The sequence below is a fragment of the Talpa europaea genome (assembly GCF_964194135.1).
Source record: "Talpa europaea genome assembly, chromosome: 11".
Lineage (NCBI taxonomy): Eukaryota > Metazoa > Chordata > Mammalia > Eulipotyphla > Talpidae > Talpa > Talpa europaea.
The window spans coordinates 105,218,385-105,237,257 of NC_140078.1; the positions used below are offsets into that span (position 1 = coordinate 105,218,385).

General features: G+C 63.4%; 1 protein-coding gene across 1 annotated transcript in view; it reads left to right on the top strand.

The window, feature by feature from the left end:
• Nucleotides 1–18,873, top strand: part of CNTN3 (contactin 3) — a gene marked incomplete at both ends in the record, with an annotated part of 56,858 nt that overhangs the window by 31,117 nt on the left and 6,868 nt on the right. The window contains 11 exons of the mRNA XM_084247852.1: nucleotides 417–546; nucleotides 1,354–1,504; nucleotides 3,294–3,421; nucleotides 4,335–4,507; nucleotides 13,397–13,514; nucleotides 13,919–14,077; nucleotides 14,142–14,291; nucleotides 14,669–14,739; nucleotides 15,179–15,413; nucleotides 16,214–16,329; nucleotides 17,236–17,419. Of these exons, the coding sequence (XP_084103978.1) occupies nucleotides 417–546; nucleotides 1,354–1,504; nucleotides 3,294–3,421; nucleotides 4,335–4,507; nucleotides 13,397–13,514; nucleotides 13,919–14,077; nucleotides 14,142–14,291; nucleotides 14,669–14,739; nucleotides 15,179–15,413; nucleotides 16,214–16,329; nucleotides 17,236–17,419 (1,615 nt within the window). The remainder of the gene's footprint in view (nucleotides 1–416; nucleotides 547–1,353; nucleotides 1,505–3,293; nucleotides 3,422–4,334; nucleotides 4,508–13,396; nucleotides 13,515–13,918; nucleotides 14,078–14,141; nucleotides 14,292–14,668; nucleotides 14,740–15,178; nucleotides 15,414–16,213; nucleotides 16,330–17,235; nucleotides 17,420–18,873) is intronic.

An 18,873-nucleotide genomic window follows, 5' to 3' on the forward strand; every position in this document is an offset into this window, starting at 1 on the left:
TCCCAGCCTGGGGGCGGGAGGAGTTTTGTTTAAATCATAAGAGGAACAGATGGAGGTTCGGTGCGCAAAGAAGGTTTTGGGAAACATGTTACTGAGGGCGTTTGGGGAGCGTCCCAGCGACGTGAGGGACTTGAAGGACCCAATTGGCCTAACACGCGGTTTGCAGGCCGCGCAGACAGGCCGCCCCGGGCAGTGCAGGAGGTCGAGCTGGGTAGGAGCTGCAGGTCCCAGCCCGCGGGCACCCTGGCCTTGTGCAGCTCTAAACAAGCCCGCGGGCTGCAGCGTGGAGCGTGGGTGCAGCGGCTGGACGCGTGGCTGGGCACAGCCCCGCAGGCCCCGGCTGGCTGGAGGAGACCTGAGGGGAGCACAGCGGGCTGGTCCCCCAGCATGTCCGCTCCGCGCGCCTGTGTCCCCAGGAGAGGGTGCAGATCGAGGACGGTGCCCTGACCATCTCCGGCCTGCGCCTGGCGGACGCCGGCATGTTCCAGTGCGTGGCGGAGAACAAGCACGGGCGCACATATGCAAGCGCTGAGCTCCGGGTCCTGGGTGAGCCCGCCAGTGCCTCCTGACCCCGCGGGTGGGTGGGGGTGCATGCTGCCCGCCAGATGTCCAGGGCCCCAGCACTGCGCCTCCGGCAGGGTCCGAGGCTGCTGTCCTGTTCCTGGGCCACAGCAGCAAACTTCCCATGCAGAAGCCCGGCCTAGAGGCACTGCCCGCCTGGCACCACCAGGAGAAGACAGGGTCAGGGTGCGGGTGGGCAACCGCCACTGAAGGGGGGCGGGGAGGAGGGAGGAGACGCATCCTCCCTGTGATTGAGGAAAGTTCGAAATTCCAAGCACAGCCGGATCCAGGGCCCAGCCTTGTCAGCCTCCTCTGGTGTGCAGACACCCCCACACCTGCCCCCCACACCTGTCAGGTGGGGGTGGCGGGAATGTCGCCGGCCTCTGGGCTCCACCACACAGCAGCAGCAGCAGCAGCACGCTCGCCCTCACCCTTCCTGCCCAGCTGCAGGGGCCCCACCCCACCCCGGCACTGTGCAGCCGAGAGCCCAGGCTGACGGCCTCTCTGCCGTGCCCGCGCGCTCGCTGGCCAGGACAGCCTCTGCTCAGCATCGTCCTTGCACTCTATGAACTCCCAGTTGAGCGCCGTTAGCACTGCACAGAAAACATTTGAAATTCCTGAGTGACATGTTGCTGCGTGGTCCAGCACTTGCTGGCCGCGCCCGAGACCCTGCTCGTGAGGGTTGCTGTCCTGGCACAAGCGGAGCCGGGTGGAGACAGGGCTCTGCCGAGGGCGGGGCTTAGAGCACCAGGGCCCAGACGCCCTTTCTCGTGCCTCTTCCTTCCCCGCCAGCCGCTGCTCCCGACTTCTCCAGGACCCCGATAAAGGAGGCGGTGCAGGCGCTGGCGGGCAGCGTGGTCAGCTTGGACTGCAGGCCCCAGGCCTCCCCCCGGGCCCGCCTTTCCTGGAAGAGAGGAGAGCTGAGCCTGCAGGAGAGCCGAAGGTACTCTGGGCCGTGGGCGGGGGATTGGGGGGTGCGGTGCTCCCTGCTCCTGGGGTGGGGGTGGGGGTGGGGGTGGCTGTGCTCCTGCTCCTGGGCCGGGGGACTCACCCACCAAATGTTAGAGTTTAGACTGGATTAGCCAGATGTCACGGAGTAGATTTCCCTCCCCCCCTGGTGTCCCTGCAGACGGGAGGCCCCTTCCAGCGGCCCAGCGTCAGCGCAGCCCGGCCCAGCCCGTCGCTGTGGGGCCTGGGGTCGGCTGGGCAGCGCTGTGCTGGCCGGGCTCCTGTGGCAGTGCCTTGAGTGGGCGGCAGCGCCTGCCCAGCAGCGCTCAGGAGGTGGCGGGGCCTTAACTTGCGGCGAGATGAGGCTCCAGGCCCCGTGGGGGGCGGGTTCACGTCCAGGCTTCACTGCCTCGGGGCGCTGCTGTGTGAGTCTGAGCCGGTGTTACTGGCGTGGGTCCCCCACAGTGAGCCAGTCCTGCTCCCGCAGTGGGTGCCCCCCGCACCTGAGCCCTCCCCCCATGGCCCTCCCCGGCCTTATAGTCCGAGGACGCTCAGTCCATCAGCTGGTTGCGCTTCCACACGGGAGGGGGGTCTGGGGGGCCCTCCCCCAGGCCGTCCCCTGGTGCCTTCGCCCTCAGAGTGAGCCGTGTCCGCGGTGGCCCCTCCGCCCTCCCCGCGTGTGCCGGGGCTCCGCGCCAGCGCTTTGTCCCTCGGGTGAGCACCCAGCGCCCACGGAACCTCCGTCTTCAGTGTCTGAAGGATGCTCCGTTCTGTTTTCCCAGTGTCTGCCGACCCGTGCCCAGCGCGGCGTCCGGCCCCTCCTGTGGCCTTGCCCTGGGGCTGTGGCCGAGCTCCCGGGGTGGCTTTGGGCGTCTGGGGTCAGCGTCCCTGGGAGCTGCTCCGGGTCCACACTGGGGGCGCGTCCGCTTCGATCTCGCCCCTTCAGGCTAGCCCTGCTGTCCCGCGGCTGTTGTGAGCAGCCGTGCGAGTGTTTGGCACGTTTCCCTCTCGCCGGGTGTGTCCTGCAACAGCCTCGCTCCAGCCACGCTGGTTTCCTCCTGGAGCCCCCCGTGCAGGAGCTTAACTTGACGTCGCCCCGTTTGCCTGTTTGGCTTTTGTGCCCGCGGTCGGGGCCAGGCCGCCCTCGTGCGCTCAGGGCCGCGGGACACGGACTCGCCGCTGCCCGCAGGGCCCCTGCTCTCGGCGGCTGGGCTGAGTCGTGCTGCGTCCTCATCCCTGGGCGCTGGCTGGCAGCTCTGCCCGCAGGGCCAGGCACAGGCGGCAGCCGGGCGGCCGTCCGAAGGCTCCCAGGGCAAGCGCAGAGCGTGCGCCATAGGCGCCCTCGGTGACCCCCCAGAGGCTCTTTCGCAGAATTCGTGTTAAGTGGCACAGAAAGTGATGCCACGTCACAGTGACAAGAGCCGGGTTCTGGGCCCCGCGCCGCTTCCATGGGGGTGGTGGGGACGGTCCGTCGACTCTTGTTTCTCCAAACTGACAAAGCCGTGGGTGACCCACCGCACCACGTGTCTTTGGAAAATGTTTCCACCTGTGGCTCAGGTACTGGGTCAGGGTGACCGCGTGTGGCTCAGGCCCGGGGCTGGGGGTGAGGGCAGAAGCCGTGAGGGCTGGTGTGGGTGTCCGGCTTCTCTGCCCAAGGGCAGATGCTTGTCCCACCTTGAAAGCGCTGGCTGAGGGCGACAGCCTCCCCCCCCCCCCCCCCGACAACTGCTCCTGGCTTGGGGATGGCCACCACTCTGATCCGGTGTCTGATCTATTCCCCGCAGGGTGACCTTTTTAAAGGACGGAGGGCTCAGAATCACCAATGTGACCAAGGCTGACGCCGCAGCCTACACCTGCGTGGCTGAGAACCAGTTCGGCAGGGCCAGCGGCACCACGCACCTGGTGGTCACAGGTGGGCTCCCAGAGGGCCGCGGGGGGTGGGGGGCACGGGCAGGGCAGCCGGTGGCCGGGGTGAGGTTGAGGTCATCTGGGCTGTTCTGGTCCCAGCTGGCCCTGCTGGCAGCAAGGGCGGTGGGGCCACGGGGACGTGGCATGTTTGGTTCCTCTGCTGGTAGGAGAACCGGGGGCCGCCAGAGGCCGGGTGCCCGGAGCGTGTCCATGCGAGATGCTGCCCTCCAGGGGGCACATCCACCAGCGCTGGCGAGAGTCAGCAGAGGGGTTACATAGAAGGAAAGCTGCAGATGCCTCGTGGAGAGAGCCATGCGTGTCTGGCTGCGGCCTGGGCTAGGCGCTCACCCCCGGGGCTGGCTCGGAGGTGGAGGGATGCGCCCCTGGGGCCACTGCCCCTGAGACGGGCTGTGGCTTCACGGCAGAAGTGCCGGGGTCACGAGGCCCCTGCCCCCGTGGAGGTCATGTGCACGGTCAATGGCAGTTGCTGACCACGTGGACTCAACCCCAGGAGAAAGAGCAGGGACGGGGGTGCCCGCAGGGCCTAGCTGGGGAGGGGGGCATGTGTTTAGATGGGTCTGTATAGATGTCCAGTCACTTGGGACTAATGAAAACACAGGTTCCTGCTCTGCTTCTTTATCTCACGAGGGAATAAAACTCTGTCGAGGCTAATCTCGTCGTGGTTAGTAGCCCTCGTTCCCCAGAGGCCGCAAGTCTTAAGCCTCCATGTCGAGAGCGCAGGCCCATCCTCCCGACACAGACAGGCCTTGGGGCATGGTTCCCATCTGTCCTCCTGCCGCTGCCTTGGGCCCGTGGCTTGGGTGCTGTGGCCCCTGCATGGTTCCCCAGGTGTTGCCGACACGGCTGTGTGGACCAGTCCCCGCAGTCACAGCCCTGATGGCCCTGCCTCTCCCCAGAGCCCACCAGGATGGCTCTGGCCCCATCCAGCGTGGACGTGTCCGTGGGCGAGAGCGTGGTTCTGCCCTGCCAGGTGCGCCACGACCCCCTACTGGACGTCGACTTTGCCTGGTACGTCGATGGGGCCCTCGTGGACTTCAAGGATGGCACTCACTTCGAGAAGGTTGGCGGGGTAAGTCACTGCCGTTTCCTCGTGGCTTGGGGGCCGGGGCACTGGCCTGAGGCTGGGATATGGGGTGAGGTCATGAGGCTGGCGCCTGTGCTATGTGAGCATCCCGTGCAGGGTGATGGTGTCACGAGCGTGCTGGGGTGGGGGTGGGGCCACATAGATGACGTTTCTTCTCAACGCACCGCATCATGGAGTGGTGTCCCCTCAAAGTCCAGCTGTGTCATTGCAAATGGCAAGAGTTCATTCTTTTTCATGGCTGAGTAATATTCCCTTGCTACATATGCTGTGCTCTGGCAAATGCAGCTGGATGATGACGTAAGGCTGCCCTGGAGTCTGGTGGACCAATCCAGGAAGCAGCCCTGGCCAGCAAGCCCAGGCTGGAAGGTGGCACAGGAGCAGGGAGAGGCGGGCCAGGGTCAGGGAGCTAAGCGGGACCTGTGCCCGGGTTCAGAGCAGAGACTTTAGTTGCTCTTTGCCTCAGTGTCCCCATCTGTAAAGCTAGGTGACCCCAGTACTTTCTGCGCGCTCCATGCAGAGCGTGGGGAAGGAAGGCTTGGGGCCTGGCTGTGGTTGCCTCCCTGCTGGCAGCTCTGCAGGGAAGGCTGTTTCCAGATTGTTTCAGAACAGTCCCTGTGAGGTGTGTGCCATCAGCACAGCACCAGCACCTGTTCCCCAAGCCCTTTCCATGCTTGGGTTTTCCTGGATTATTATTATTTTTTTTTTTGATGAAAAGACAATTGAGGAATAATGTGTCATTATCACCAGCATCTCCTTCCTCAGATTAATAATGAGATTGCTTATTAATAACTTGGCTACTAACAATTTAGAATTAGACTAAGGAGACTTTGACTCCTCCAAATGAAGAAAATTGGGGGCTTGATAATGACACCTTGGGAAAGAGGAAGAAAAATTACCTTTGTATTTCTAGCTAGGGAAATTCACAAAACCCCTGCTTCCTGGTGGGAAGACTATGGTGACCTGGGCCTCCCTGGTGGCGCAGGGGTTAAGTCTCAGAATTGCCAGCCACTGTGGCACAAGTTCGATTCCTGGCCAGGGAGCTACCCACAGGGCGCAGCAGACCTCTCCTGCCTCCCTGCTGCTCCCCTCAGCAGTGGATTTCAGTGGATCCACCTGTTCTGCTCCCCACTCTGTCTCTGGTGAGTTCTCTCAACCCTTGCACTTCTGGCCTGTGTCCCAGCTCTTCTACGTTAAAAAAATAAAATCTTATAAAAAAAAAAAAAAAGAGTATGGTGACCGCACATGAGGGGAGAAATCCTATGTTGTGAAAAAATAAGGAAGGATGTTTAAAAACAAAAAGCATGCAAGCGACTCCCAGAGGGGACATCAGTGTGTGTGGACCGAAAGTGTCCGAGTCTGCAGAGTGTGGAGGTGCTAACACTGGAGATGGGGACACCCCGAGAGTCCTGGGCTGGCCCTGCTTCCCCAGTGCTGCTCACGGCTCTCCCAGACCCTGCCCTTAGAGAAGAGATCCGCCTGCATCTGTGATTCGCAGATTCAAGACATCTCATTGCCGGGGGCGAGGCTGGTGCAGTGGGTGGAGAGAACAAGCTGCTCCTAATTGCGATTTTGTTTTATTTGCCAGTGTGGGGGCGGGCCTGAGATGTTCATAAATAATACCCTGAAAGAGGGGGCTTGTCACAAACGGGGTAGAGCTAGTAACTCCAACGAATGAACAAATAAATCACAGCAAATGAAGAGGAAAACGGTGGCTGCAGCCACAACACTGTGTCACTCATGCTGCCGTAGATTATTTTATAGCACTTTTATGGAGAACTAATTCACATATCGAGCAATTTGCCCATTTAAAGTGTACAATTGAGAGGCTTTGCGTATATTCAGAGTGTGCGCCCATCAACACAATTTCTGAATATTTTAGTCACTTCACAAAGATTTCATCCTTAGCTCCAATCCTAGCTCCCCGCCTCCCTACCTCCTCACCTCCCGCCTCCTCACCTCCCACCTCCCACCTCAATCCCAGCTCCCCAGCCCCTACATCCACCCCAGCAAGCTGTTCTGCTGGTCTCCACTTAGCTGTGAAATGTTTGTCCATGAAATAGGGGTTCTTTAGCGACCGGCCCTTTATCTCAGTCAATAAACTTTATTATTTAGAGCAGTTTTAGGTTCAGGGCAAACTTGAAAGCCAAGTGCCGCTGTTTCCCACCTGTCTGCCAAGCCTGCTGGGCCCAGCCTGCACGTGAGGATGCAACTACCTGCGCACCCGTGTGGCCCAGCTTCCATGGCAGACTGGACGCCCTCCAGCTGTTGGAACATTCCACGTTTGACAAATGTCTGACATGAGTGCCGGCCGCCGCAGCGTCCCACGCGCAGTCCCGCTGCCAGGCCTGCTGGACTCGCCAGCCTTGCCCGCTGCACCTGCGGGTGCTCGGGGGCCATGTGGGTGTCAGTCACTCTTGGCCATCAAAACCGTGTTGGTCAAAAAACTTTAAAACATCAGGAAAACATTGTCAATTGAGAGAAAGTACTTACTTTTCAACATGTCTAATCATCAGTAAATTTTCAAGAATTAAAACATGTTGCTTTAATGGGCAGCTTCCCGGCCCGCATCAGCCGCCTGCTGCCCCCAGGTCTCTTCCTGCACTGTCTGTGGGGCCTGTGCCCGCCGGTGCAGTGGCTGGTTTCCTTGGGGCTGAGCTTCGAGAGTGGTGGTTCTCCAGGGGCCCCTTGCAGGCTTCTGGAGCCCCCACCTCCCCCGCAGCGTTCAGCTTTCTCCTGAGTTGCCTTCTAGGAGCTTTAGAGTTTTGCCTTTCAAACTTAGAAAGTCTATAACCCGTTTGGGCTCCATTTTTGAAGGCTCGGAGGTTTGAGTCTAGGCTCTCTTCTGTGCGGTGCTCCAGTCCCAGCCTCACTGGAGAGAGGAGGCCCTGCCTCCCCTTCCCACCCTCCCTGGCCAGCCCTCGGGTCCTTGTCTCCTCACTGTCTGTTTCTTTCAGTCTCCATCACCGCCCCTTCCCCCAAACCTTGAGCAGGTCAATCCTCCTGCTCTGCTGGACTGGAGTTTCTGGGTCCTCACGTCACCGTTTTAGATTCACCTTTCAGGACCCACTGAGTGACCCACTGGGGTTTGACTGGTTTCTGGGACTCTAGGTCAGGCTGGGAGAACCGGCATCTGGATGACATTGCATCTTCCTGGCCAGAATCGCCGTGTTTTGCTATTTATTTCATTCTTTTTTGATGTTATCTGTCAGCTCGTAGCTTCCCCCATTTAGCTCTCGGCGGTCTTTGACGTATGCCTCAGCATTTCATCTTGGGGCGCTTGACAGTGGCGTGCTCATGTCCTGTTCCCCCGCTCGAGATCCTTTTTCTCTTTTTGTGATGGTATATCCTTTCTCGTCCTACTGAATTGGTAGGTTTCTAGTTCAGTGTTGAGAAGCAGTTGTGAGAAGGGGGCCCTGGCCTTGCTCCTGCTCTGACCCAGGAAGTCTCCTGTTTCTGACCATTCAGTATGATACTAGCTACTAGCTACGGAGGTGGTTTTGGTTTGTTTGTAGATGTTCTCAGTCAATTTGAGGAAATGCTGATCTATTCCTAGTTTGCCGAGAGTTTTTATCATGCGTTGGTGTCGGCTTTTCTTCAAATGCTTTGTCTGTATCGATACATTATGTGGCTTTTCTTTCTTATCCTATTTATCGGACAGATGACACTAACTCACTTTCAGATCTTGAGCCAGCCTTGCCTTCTGGGGAGACCTCATGTGGGTTTCACGCCGTTTTTATTCATCACTGGACTTGGTTTGTGCATATGTGTGAATTTTTGCATCTCTATGCCTAACAGATGCTGGTCTATAGTTTTCTCTTCTTAGAATGTTTTTGTGGTTTCAGTTTAGGGCAGTGCAGGCCTTGTAAAGTGAGCTGGGTCACAGCTCAGTCTCTGAGAGGCTATTGGGAGCTGTTAATTATCCCTAAATGCTTGGTGGGGCTCCCCAGTGACCCCTGGGCTCTCTGTCTCTACTTGGTGAGCTGAGGCCTACTGACTCACCTCCCTGGAAGGCTGCCCATCACAGCCTGCAGGTGCTTTGGTGGATGGCGCCTTCCGGGACATGTCACTTGACCCAAGTTACAATTCCGTGGGTGTGAAGTTGTTGGTGTTATTCATCGTCCTGTCAGTGCCATGGGGTCTGGGCTGATGTCCTGGCTGGTACTGGTGACTCGTGTTTCCTCCCTATTTTTCCTAATTAGCCTGACACAAGGCTGGTCAATTCTATTGATCTGTTCAAAGAACCACTTTCTATCTTTATCGATTTTTTCCCTGTTGATTCAGTTTCCAATTTCATTGATTCCTGCTCTAATTTTTATTAATTCTTTTCATCTGCTTACTTTAGATTTAACTTGCTCTTCTTCTAATTTCCTAAGGTGGAAACTTAGCTTACATTTCTCTTTTTTCTACTGTGTCCTTGGATGCTGGACACATCCCTCTCGCCACTGAGACGGGTCCTCTGCATCCCGCACGTTACAGTAAGTTGCCTTGTCATTTAGCTCAAAATGTCTTTTAGCCCAAAATACGTGTTGTGCCTTTCCCGACTTCCTTCTCTGCCCGTGTGTTCCTGCGCCGTGTGCTTTGTAACCTCGGTGTCCCGCTCCCTGCGTCACTGGTTTCGAGCCGATTCCCTGCGCTGGGAGGTCAGGCTGCGCGGCGAGCAAGGACGGGCGGGAGGGCTGCTCCTGCGGTGCCGTCTGCCTGCCCGGGCTGGTCTGGGGTGGACCGGCGGCGGCTGGCCCAAGGGGCCCAGAGGGAGGGCGGGGACGCCGAGCGCTGGCCGTGGTCGTGGCCTCGCCGGGCGGTCCTGACCAGGCGCAGATGCAGGCACGGCTTTCTGTCGGTCGGTGCGCGCGGGAAGCATCTTTCTGCAGGCGCTTGCTTCAGGCCGCGGCCTCTACGTGGAGAGGCTCCCTGCGCGCCCGGCGCGCCGGGTGTCCTGGTTCTCCGCGCACGCTGCAGCCTCTGCCGCTCACGACTGACGCTTAAGACCCCCCACCCCACCCCCACCCCACCCCCACCCCACCCCACCCCACCCCCACCCCACCCCCACCCCACCCCACCCCACCCCACCCCACCCCACCCCACCCCACCCCCACCCCACCCCACCCCCACCCCACCCCACCCCACCCCACCCCACCCCCACCCCACCCCACCCCACCCCCACCCCACCCCCACCCACACCGGTCTACGCCGTCGCTGTGCGCGGCCGGCACCCGGGTGCTTAGACCGTTGTGTCTGAGGGGGTTCCGCGGCCGGATGTTCGCGCGAATTCGGCTTATTTCTCTTTCTTTGCTCCCGTCCTGCCGCCCCACTTCCTGGCTTTCCTGTCTCCACGGCGGCCTGGGATTCCCTTCCTCTCCCCACACAGGGCCTCCGGCTTCCGCCGCCTCGGCGGCGCGTTTGTGACGACACGGGCAGCGCGCCGGCCCCTCCCAGCGGCCCCGCCCGCGTCGCCGGCGCTGGGCCCTCGTGGTCCCGGACGCCTCTGTCCCGCGGCCGCCTCGCGTGCATGCGTGTCCGTGCGTGCGCTCCCTCAGCCGTCGCGTGCGTGCGTGCGTGCTCTAGCCGTCACGTGCGTGCGTGTGTGCGTGCGCTCGGCCGTCACGTGCGTGCGTGTGTGCGTGCGCTCGGCCGTCACGTGCGTGCGTGTGTGCGTGCGCTCGGCCGTCACGTGCGTGCGCACACGCATCCAGTCGCCGACGCTGGTCACGAGCCGCGCCGCCCGCGTGTCCCTGGAGCGCGGCTCCCGCGGCCCCGGCGCCCGGCGCTGCGACCACGCGGCGGCCCCTGGCCTCGGGGCGCCCTCCCGCGGCCTCCCCGTCACATCGCATCGCGGACCTCGGGGCGCCTGCCCCTGCCCGGCCCCGGCCCCGCCCGCTGCGCTCCCCGGCGCCCGGCCCGCGTGCCCGGCTCTCCCCTCTCCCCTGGGCGGCGCGAGCCCGTCCGCCTGGCCCCCCGGGCGGCTCTGGGAGCTGCGGCCTCCGCGGCCGGCCCCGCCTGCTGAGGCCTCGGACTCGCCCAGCCTGACGCGGCGGCCCCGAGAGAGCCCGCGCCCCGCCCCTCACCCGGGGCCCGCCCGCCCGCCGACTCCGGCTGCCGCCGCAGGCCGAGCGAGCCCGTCTCCCCACTCCGTTTTCTGCCTCTTTTTCGAGCCTTGCGGCTGGGGCGCTGAGGCGCTGGGGAGGGCGGCAGCGACAGGCCTGGGGCTGAGGCGGGGTGTGGGGCGGGGCCCGGGCCCCAGGACCCGCGTGGGGGTCCCCTGGGGGCCTCAGCCCCCGGCCCTGCTCCACCCGCCCTGCGGGGCAGAGCCGGGGTCTCCTTCCTCCCGGGGGCAGGGCGGGCGGCCGCCCCAGGGCCTCGCTGAGAAGGGGGCGCTGCGGCTCCGGTGGCAGCCGCCTCCCCCTCCCGGCCAGCCCGGCCCGAGCTCTGGCGAGGACTCCCCGGCCTCCTGCGACTGGGCCCCCAGCTTGACCGCCGGTCCACACCGAGCCCCTCACCCAGAGCTGTCCCAGAGGATCCCCTGGGTTCCCGCTTGGGGGTCAGTGCCCGTGTCTGCCCGTCCGTCCGCCTGTCCAGGTGGGACGTGGCGTCCTCCGGGACCCACTTTCCTGCGAGACCGGCGAGAGCATTGATGGTCGGGTTTGCCCAGATTTCCCCTGTTGGAGGAGACCCGGGCCGCGCCCCAGCCGAGCGGGCCGGAGACCGGCCTGGACGACCGTGGGGTCTTTGCCTTCTGTCTTGGGGCTGTGACCGATGCTTCCCGCGTAGACTTTATGCTCCAGCTTCAGGAAGAAAATTGGTCTAATTTGTAAGATGTAATAATTATACCACTTAGCTGACCTGGACATGAAAAAGAGCATGCAGAATAAATGGCTCATTTGGGGCAATTTAAAATTTTAGATTCAGCAGTCAGGAGATTCAAGGTTTTATCGTAGTCAGCACTCTGATTTTAGAAGCCGTTTGTCTTTCACTGACGTTAGGATGTTAGATCCTTTTTATCAGGAAAACAGCCTAATGATGTATTTGACATCAGACCTATTTTTCTGTCAGTGAGATTTTGAGGTGAAGCTCGTTCCTGAAGCATTGGGGAGGCTGCTGGGATCCCGGGTTGCTGGTGCTGGAGCAGTGGGGTGCCCTGACCTTGGGGTGATCTTGGTGGCTTCCAGAGTGAAGGATGGATGGACAGAGCTGTTCTGGGTTCCAGGCACTCAAGCAGCCCTAGCGAATGACCTTGTGAACACGCGCCCCAAACTCACTTTCTTCCTCCCTCAAGCCCTGACCAGAGAAACCCCCACTAGCCATGGGGTCAGCTGGCTGCAAACGAGGCAGTGTGTCGCGTGCAGAAGGGCGGGGGCAGGTGGAGCGCAGAGAGTCGCCACTGGTGCCCTCAGATGGGCTCATCCCCCCACAATGCCTACCACCGTCCCCGTGTATCCCCTTCTGCCAAGCCCGCCCCTGCCGGCCCCTGGCCCACCTGTGTGGCTGACCATGGCTCCTGCCGGCAGCCAGGCCATGGCCCCCCACTCGCCCCGCAGGGAGGGGCTCCCACGGCCAGCCTAAAAGCCCCCTTGCAGGCTCCCGCCAGCGCGATGGGCCAGCTGACGCACCCCAGCCGGGACCCAGGGCCAGCAGTGCCGACCTCTGGTCTCTGCTGGCCTGGCAGCACAAGTGGCCTAAGTGTTTCCAGCCGTGGGTCTGGGCGGCTGATGGCGTAACCATAGCAACAGGAGCTGAGGGAGACAGATGATGGAACATGGGCCGGGTTCCCATGAAGCTGTGGCCTCTCTGGCCTTTTCAGATCACGCTGTGATGATGGCTGTTTGCTGACGTGGCTGTGTGACTTGGCACGGCTCCTTGCCCCATGTGCATTGGCTCCAGGCACCTCTGCTGGGCCCAGGCCACCTTGCGTCCCTTGGGGCTCTTTGTCCAGGAGCATCCTTTCTGCAGGATGGACCGGCCGGCACGCCCAACCTTGAACACGTGGGCAAGACCCTCAACGTGGGAGCAGCCCCCAGCCAGACTGACCAGCATGGCCTCTGTGGGGTCTCCCACACTGGGCATGTTAGTTGCTCAGCGGTCACGTGGGCTGCCGTCCCACCCCCGGGCAGCGTCAGAGCCCAGCAGCCTGTCTCTGTAGGACTGGAGATGGCCATGGGAAGTGACCTAAGTGTGGGGCCGTGGCCCCTGGGACTCAGCCCCAGAGGAGCCGTCCTCACCGTGGACACTGACACCTGCTGCTCCTGCACCGGCCAAGAGAGTTTTGGATAAGTCGCCGTTTTCAAAGGGTTTCATTTTCCAAGTAATTTCATTGCAGTCTGCGTTTTCGCTACACAGTTGGTCGTGTGGCCTGTTCTTACGCTTCCAAAAGGAGAATCGCTTGAGCTTGGACTTGGAGAAAGAAAGGGGTTTGCTCTGGTAATTGGCGCTGAGAGGTGCCGGCAGGCTCCGCAGGGGCAGCTGCTATTTCAGGACTGGGATGTTTTCATCTCCTGCTCTGCTTTGGCGGCGGCGTCCCTGCCCCCAGCTCCTAGCGAGGGGATTAAGCAGCCTTGGGCTCTTCACGCCCCAGAGCGCGTCTCCTCCGGGCTAATCCCGCGTCCCCCCAGCAAATGCCGGCGCCCCGGTTCTTCCCGGGCAGACGATGGCGGAGGCGGGCGGCGGAGGCCCCGCGCCGGGTGGGAAGGCGCGTCTCCAGGCTGCGGCCTGCCGTGTCCACCTCGAAGCCAGCCCCGCCCGGCCGGCGCCCGCCGCTGCCGAGGGGCCGGGGCTGCCCGAGTGGCCGCCCGCCCCGGGCCGGCTGCCGCTCGGCCTCCCCCGAAGGCGGCGGCCGCCCGGGGTGCCCGCGACGCGCGCCTGTCCCCGCTGTCCCCGCAGGGCGCGTCGGGCGACCTCCTGATCCGGGACGTGCAGCTGCGCCACGCCGGCCGCTACGCGTGTGAGGCGCGCACGGGCGCGGACAGCGTGTCCTCCGCCGCGGACCTCGTCGTGCGAGGTGAGCCGCGCGTGGCCGGGCGGGCGGGCGGGCGGCGGGGAGGCGCGGCCGCGGCCCCCGGAGCCCCGGCATGTCCGCGTGCGGGGCGGGCGGGTCAGGACGGGGCGGGCCGGGGCCCCAGGGCCTGGCCGCGCGGCGCTGGGTGGCCGCGGGGCGCAGACGCCGGAGCTCCCGCGAGCGGGCGGCCCCCACCAGCCGACCTCAGGGGTCCGCGAGCCCGGGGAGGGCGCCCCGCGCGCAGGCCGGGCCGGGGCGGAAGCGGCGCCGGGTTCCGCGGAACCGAGGCCCGGGGAGCCGCGCCGCGAGCGGGACTCGGCCTCCGTGGCCCTGGCGCCCGGGGCGGGGCGGGGGTCGCGCGGCTCCGGGGACCCTCCGGGTGGAGCTGACCGCGCCGCTGCCCGCAGGTGCGCCCGGGCCGCCGGGGGACGTGCGCGTGGACGAGGTCACGGCCACGACGGCGCGGCTGTCCTGGGGCGCGGGCGCGGACAACCGCAGCCCGGTGCTGGCGCACGCCGTGCAGGCCCGCTCGCCCTTCTCCGTGGGCTGGCAGGCGGCGGCCACAGGTGGGGCGCGCCCCGGGGAGCCCGGGCGCCGGCCCGCGCGCGCGCTCACTGCCGCCCCCCGCAGAGCCCGCGGCCGTGGACGGGCGCGCGCGCACAGCCACGGTGGTCGGGCTCAGCCCGTGGGTGGAGTACGAGTTCCGCGTGGTGGCCCGCAACCGCGTCGGCGGCGGGGAGCCCAGCGCGCCCTCGGAGAAAGTAAGGACCGCGGAGGCAGGTCAGTGCTCCGTGCGGCGGCCGCGGGGCTGGGGCGGCGCGGGCTGGGCGGCCCTCGGGCGCGCGGAGGCCCGGCCTGGGTGCGGGGCGGCCTGGGTGCGGGGCGGCCCGGTGCGCGGGGCTGGAGCGGCGCTGCCGACGTGCGTGGGGCCTGGCGGGAGGCCCAGCGCGGGCCCGGAGCGCGGCCCGGAGAGCCGCGGAGCCGGCGGGCGGGCCGGGCCCCCTTGCGCAGAGGCCTCCGGAGCCGGAGGACGCGCCCCGCGCGGAGACCGACCCCGACGCCGGAGCCGGGCCCTGCTGCCCCGCGCCAGGCAGCGGCGGCCCCGCGCCGGCCCCAGACGCCGCGGCCGCGGGACCGGGCTCTGTCTCTGCCCCCAGCTCCGGCGGTGCCTCCTGCGGACGTCGGCGGGGGCGGCGGTGGCGGGTCCGAGCTGGTCATCACCTGGGACGTGAGTGTCCTGCGCGCCCCCGGGGCGGTCCAGCAGCTGCGCCCCGGCCGTGCCCCCCATGGGCCCCCACCGCTGCCCTGGCCCACCCCCCCCAGGGGCCGCCACCGGTCGCCCTCGGAGCATGTCCTGGCCACGCCCCAGCGCCCTGGCCGCCTGCCCTGCGCAGTCCCTCCGGGGCCGGGCTTGGGGGCTGGGCGTGGGCTCACTCGAAGCCAGTGGCACCCAAGCCGTCTCTTTACCTGAGACGTGGCGGACGCCGAGCAGCTGCGCACGGCCACCCGGCCCCCGGCCATGCTGTGCCTCCGGCCAGTGCCCCGAGACCCCGGCTCGAGCTGGCGGCCCCTCCCGGGTGGGCCCGGAGGGAAACACCGCCGGTCGTGTCCTCCGCAACAGATGCAACGGCCCTGGTGGGGGCGGCCTTACCGTGTCCTCCCCGCAGCCCGTCCCCGAGGAGCTGCAGAGCGGCCAGGGCTTCGGCTACCTGGTGGCCTTCCGGCCCCTGGGCGTCCCCACCTGGATGCAGACGGTGGTCACGGCCCCGGACGCGCCGCGCTTCGTCTTCCGCAACGCGAGCATCCTGCCCATGTCCCCGTACGAGGTGCGGGTGGGCGTCTACAACCGCAGAGGCGAGGGCCCCTTCAGCCCCGTGAGCACCATCTTCTCGGCCGAGGAGGGTGAGCAGGCGGCGCGCCAACCTCAGGGGTGCCGGCACGGGCGTCGCGGTGAGGACGAGCAGGCCGTGTCCGGCACTGATCGTGCCGCGGCAGCCCAGCTTCCCCTGCAGCCAGACGCAAGCCCCTCTGGGGCCTGTGCCACGCTCCTGCACGTGTGGGCAGCATCTGCATCCCGCAAGCCGCTGCTGGGCCTGTCCTGCCTCACTGCCCCTGCTGACCCGTCAGCCCTTCTGGCCTGGGCGCGCCCCACTTCTGGAGGCCCACGAGTGGGCCGAGGCTTCAGTCAGGGCTTGGCTGGCTGTCAGACGCGCAGGCCCATGGTGTGGACCTGAGGGACGTTCAGAGCCGTGAGAGCTGCGGGCCTCTGTCCCTGTCCCCGCAGACTCAGGTTCTCATGGGGCCCTTAGAGGGCAGCCCTGGATGGACGGAGCGAGGCTCCCTGGACTGCCCCTGCAGGTGGCCCCTGTGGCAGGGCCTGACTGCCCTGGACGCAGCAGGACTGGCTTCAACAAGACAAAAAAATGAAACAAAAAGCCCACAGGCACAGGGACCCCCAAGCAGCCACCGTGGGGTAAAGGGGAGAGGAGGGTGTGGGAGGAGGAAGCAGAAGGAGAGAAATAGGAGCTGAGAGGCTAGCGCGGCAGATGCTGAGGACGCGGAGGTCGTCCTGGCAGGGATGGTGTTCTCAGGGGTTCCGGAGCTGTTCACGGTATTTCCTAGTAGGGGACGGACATACAGCCAGAGACTTGAAATCAAGCAGCAAGTGACAGTGACGGTCATGCTCCCCTTTCTGTCCCCAGAGCCGACAGCCGCACCCGAGCAGGTCTCAGCGAACAGCCTATCTTCCTCGGAGATCCAGGTCTCCTGGGCCGCAGCCCCATGGGAGCCAAGCAACGGGCGTCTGCTGGGCTACGAGGTAACCCCCCATGCATCAGCCGTGGCGCTTGGCCATCAGCGAGGTGGTGGCTGTCCGGGTTCCGTCCCTGGTGGCTCAGGCTGGCCGAGGCAGAGCAGATGGTCACCTACGAGGACCCTGAGGGTCTGGGTGGTGGTGACCTGACCGGTGGGGCCTGGTGTGGGGAGCCCCAGGGTGACGGAGCGGGTGTCCCGTTAGCTCAGCACAATCGGAGTTCAGCAGGAAGTCACATTTGTGTAAAGAGCAGAAGGAACCAGACCTCAGACAGGAGGAGACGCATATGCACACCGTTGGTGTGAGGGCTGCACTCTGGCTGGCGAGACTGGGGAGGTGGCAGAGCAGCGACCCCAGGCTTGGTGGGGCCACGCCTGGAGGGGGGTGAGGATGGGAGATGCCTCCCTAGAGCCCCTGGGTGTCTCGCGGGGGTGACCAGATGAGGGCGGCCGCAGGAGTGGAGTCACCGCATCGGGAGGAGAGGATGCTCTGGCTCTTCTGTCTTCCTGCTGTGAGACCCTGAGCAAGTCAGAAGCCCCCGGCACCATTAAAGATAAGCGTAGAGAAAGACCCATGTGTGGCTGGAGAGCAGAAGAGATGAAGCAGCCAGTGGCGGAGCTGCCCAGGGCTGGGCTTCTGGGAGGCTGGCCGTGGGCCTGGGTGTCAGGGCCGGGGCGGGAGCAGCTGAGCCACATCCCGTAAGGCCAGAGCTCAGCGCTAGCTCTGGCGGCTCACTCTGGCCGCTGTCTGCTGCCCGCCCAGGCCCCTTGCTTCCGTGGCTGTGACCTGGGGCGGCACTTGGTACAAGCAGGTCCTGAGAAAGGCCCACAGGACCAGCGGTGGGTGCAGGGTGGACACTCACCTCCTCGAGGGGCCCCATGTCACCGTCACACCTGCATCTCTGCCCGCCAGGTGCGGTACTGGGCTGATGGGGAAGAGAGCTCCTCCAGCCAGGTCAAGGTGGCAGGAAATGAGACAGCGGCCCGACTGCGTGGCCTGAGGAGCAACCTGGCCTACCACACAGCCGTCCGCGCCTACAACAGCGCCGGCCCCGGCCCCTTCAGCGCCGCTGTCAACACAACCACCGAGAAGACCCGTACGTACGGTCTTGTGTTTTGAATGACGAGGAGCTGGTTTCCCCCAGGGTGGTCCCTCCTCTGTTGCTGTCGACGGGCAGCCCACATCCAGAGGGAGCCCTACACACCTCTCAGCACAAGGTCCCTGCACCCCTAGAAACCTCAGGTGAAAACGAATGCCCCCCCTTGAGAACTCTTAGTGGGTGTCCAGCAAGTCTGTCCAAGTCCATCTTAACGCGACCAGTTTAGTTGGCTCATCTTTAGGTCTGTTTTGTGCCCCAAGATTTTTGCTAAGCAGGGATGAGTCCCCTGTCACTGCAGGGAAGCCGGAGTGATCTCGGTCTCTTTGCTCGCTCTATCGTTCAGAAGTTGTGAATGTACATTCCAGGGTGGCCACTGGAAGACGACAGTCCTCGTGGACATATTGGCACTCGATGAAACTCTGACCAGTGAACTTGGCGTCGCCTATAGAGCTGGGTGTGCACAGGCAGGTGCACTCGCCCTGGTGGGCTCCCCCTGGCTCAGCTGTGCTGGGGCTCAGGGAAACCGCAGCGCCCTGGCCCCACGTCACAGGTGTCACTGCCTGCTTGCACTGCTTTCCCACGGCCCTGCCGTTGGGATAGGCACTGTCGCCTCAGTGGATGGCGGAGAGGGTGTGCCGTGCTCTGGGGCCTCGGCTCCTCTTTAGCCTGCCTGTGACGAGCCGGTGTCTATCCTACAGGCGGGGAAGTAGCTTCAACTCAGCCATCACGTGCTCTTACTTACAAAAAGCCAGTTTTCTTCATTTATATTCAAAATTTACTAACTCAGTAAAAGTGTCTGCTCGTGATGACCTTGCATGGGGTGGGGCAGTTACTTTGCTTGACTATCAATTTCACTAATACATTTTATTTCTTTTGTGGGACCCTCGCCGGTGGCCGGGGAACAAACTGGCGCTGCAGAGGCTGCGGGCAGCCTCGCAGCCCAGCGCTCAACGGCTGCGCCACCAGGGGAGGCCCTCACTAATACATTTTTATTTTCACATGTAATCCCCAAATTTTTATCAGAACATATATTTACTTTCTAAACATATCAAGAACATCAGTAATACACTTACTAGCATGACCAGTGTTGTGAATAAGTTAAAATATGTATATATAAAGTATGATTCTACTGTTTCACATTTTAATTAACCAGTGTTGGTTGATGGAAACATGCATATGTATCTTTGCACTTTCTATATGGAAGAGTTTGGCTGCCGACTTACTGGTGTAATGACGGTGCAGAAGAAACGCTTAGCAACAGACCATACACATCCCTCTACCAGGCACATTCGCCAGTAACCAACTAGCTTGTCAGTTGAATGTTTTCCTTCACTGTTGGGGAAGGCCTGGCCCAAGCTCTTGTTCATGACTTACGGGGGGACCAGACCAGGAAGCTTGTGGGTGTGGGAACACTTAACGGAAGATACTCTGTATTCAGAACTCCTCACTCA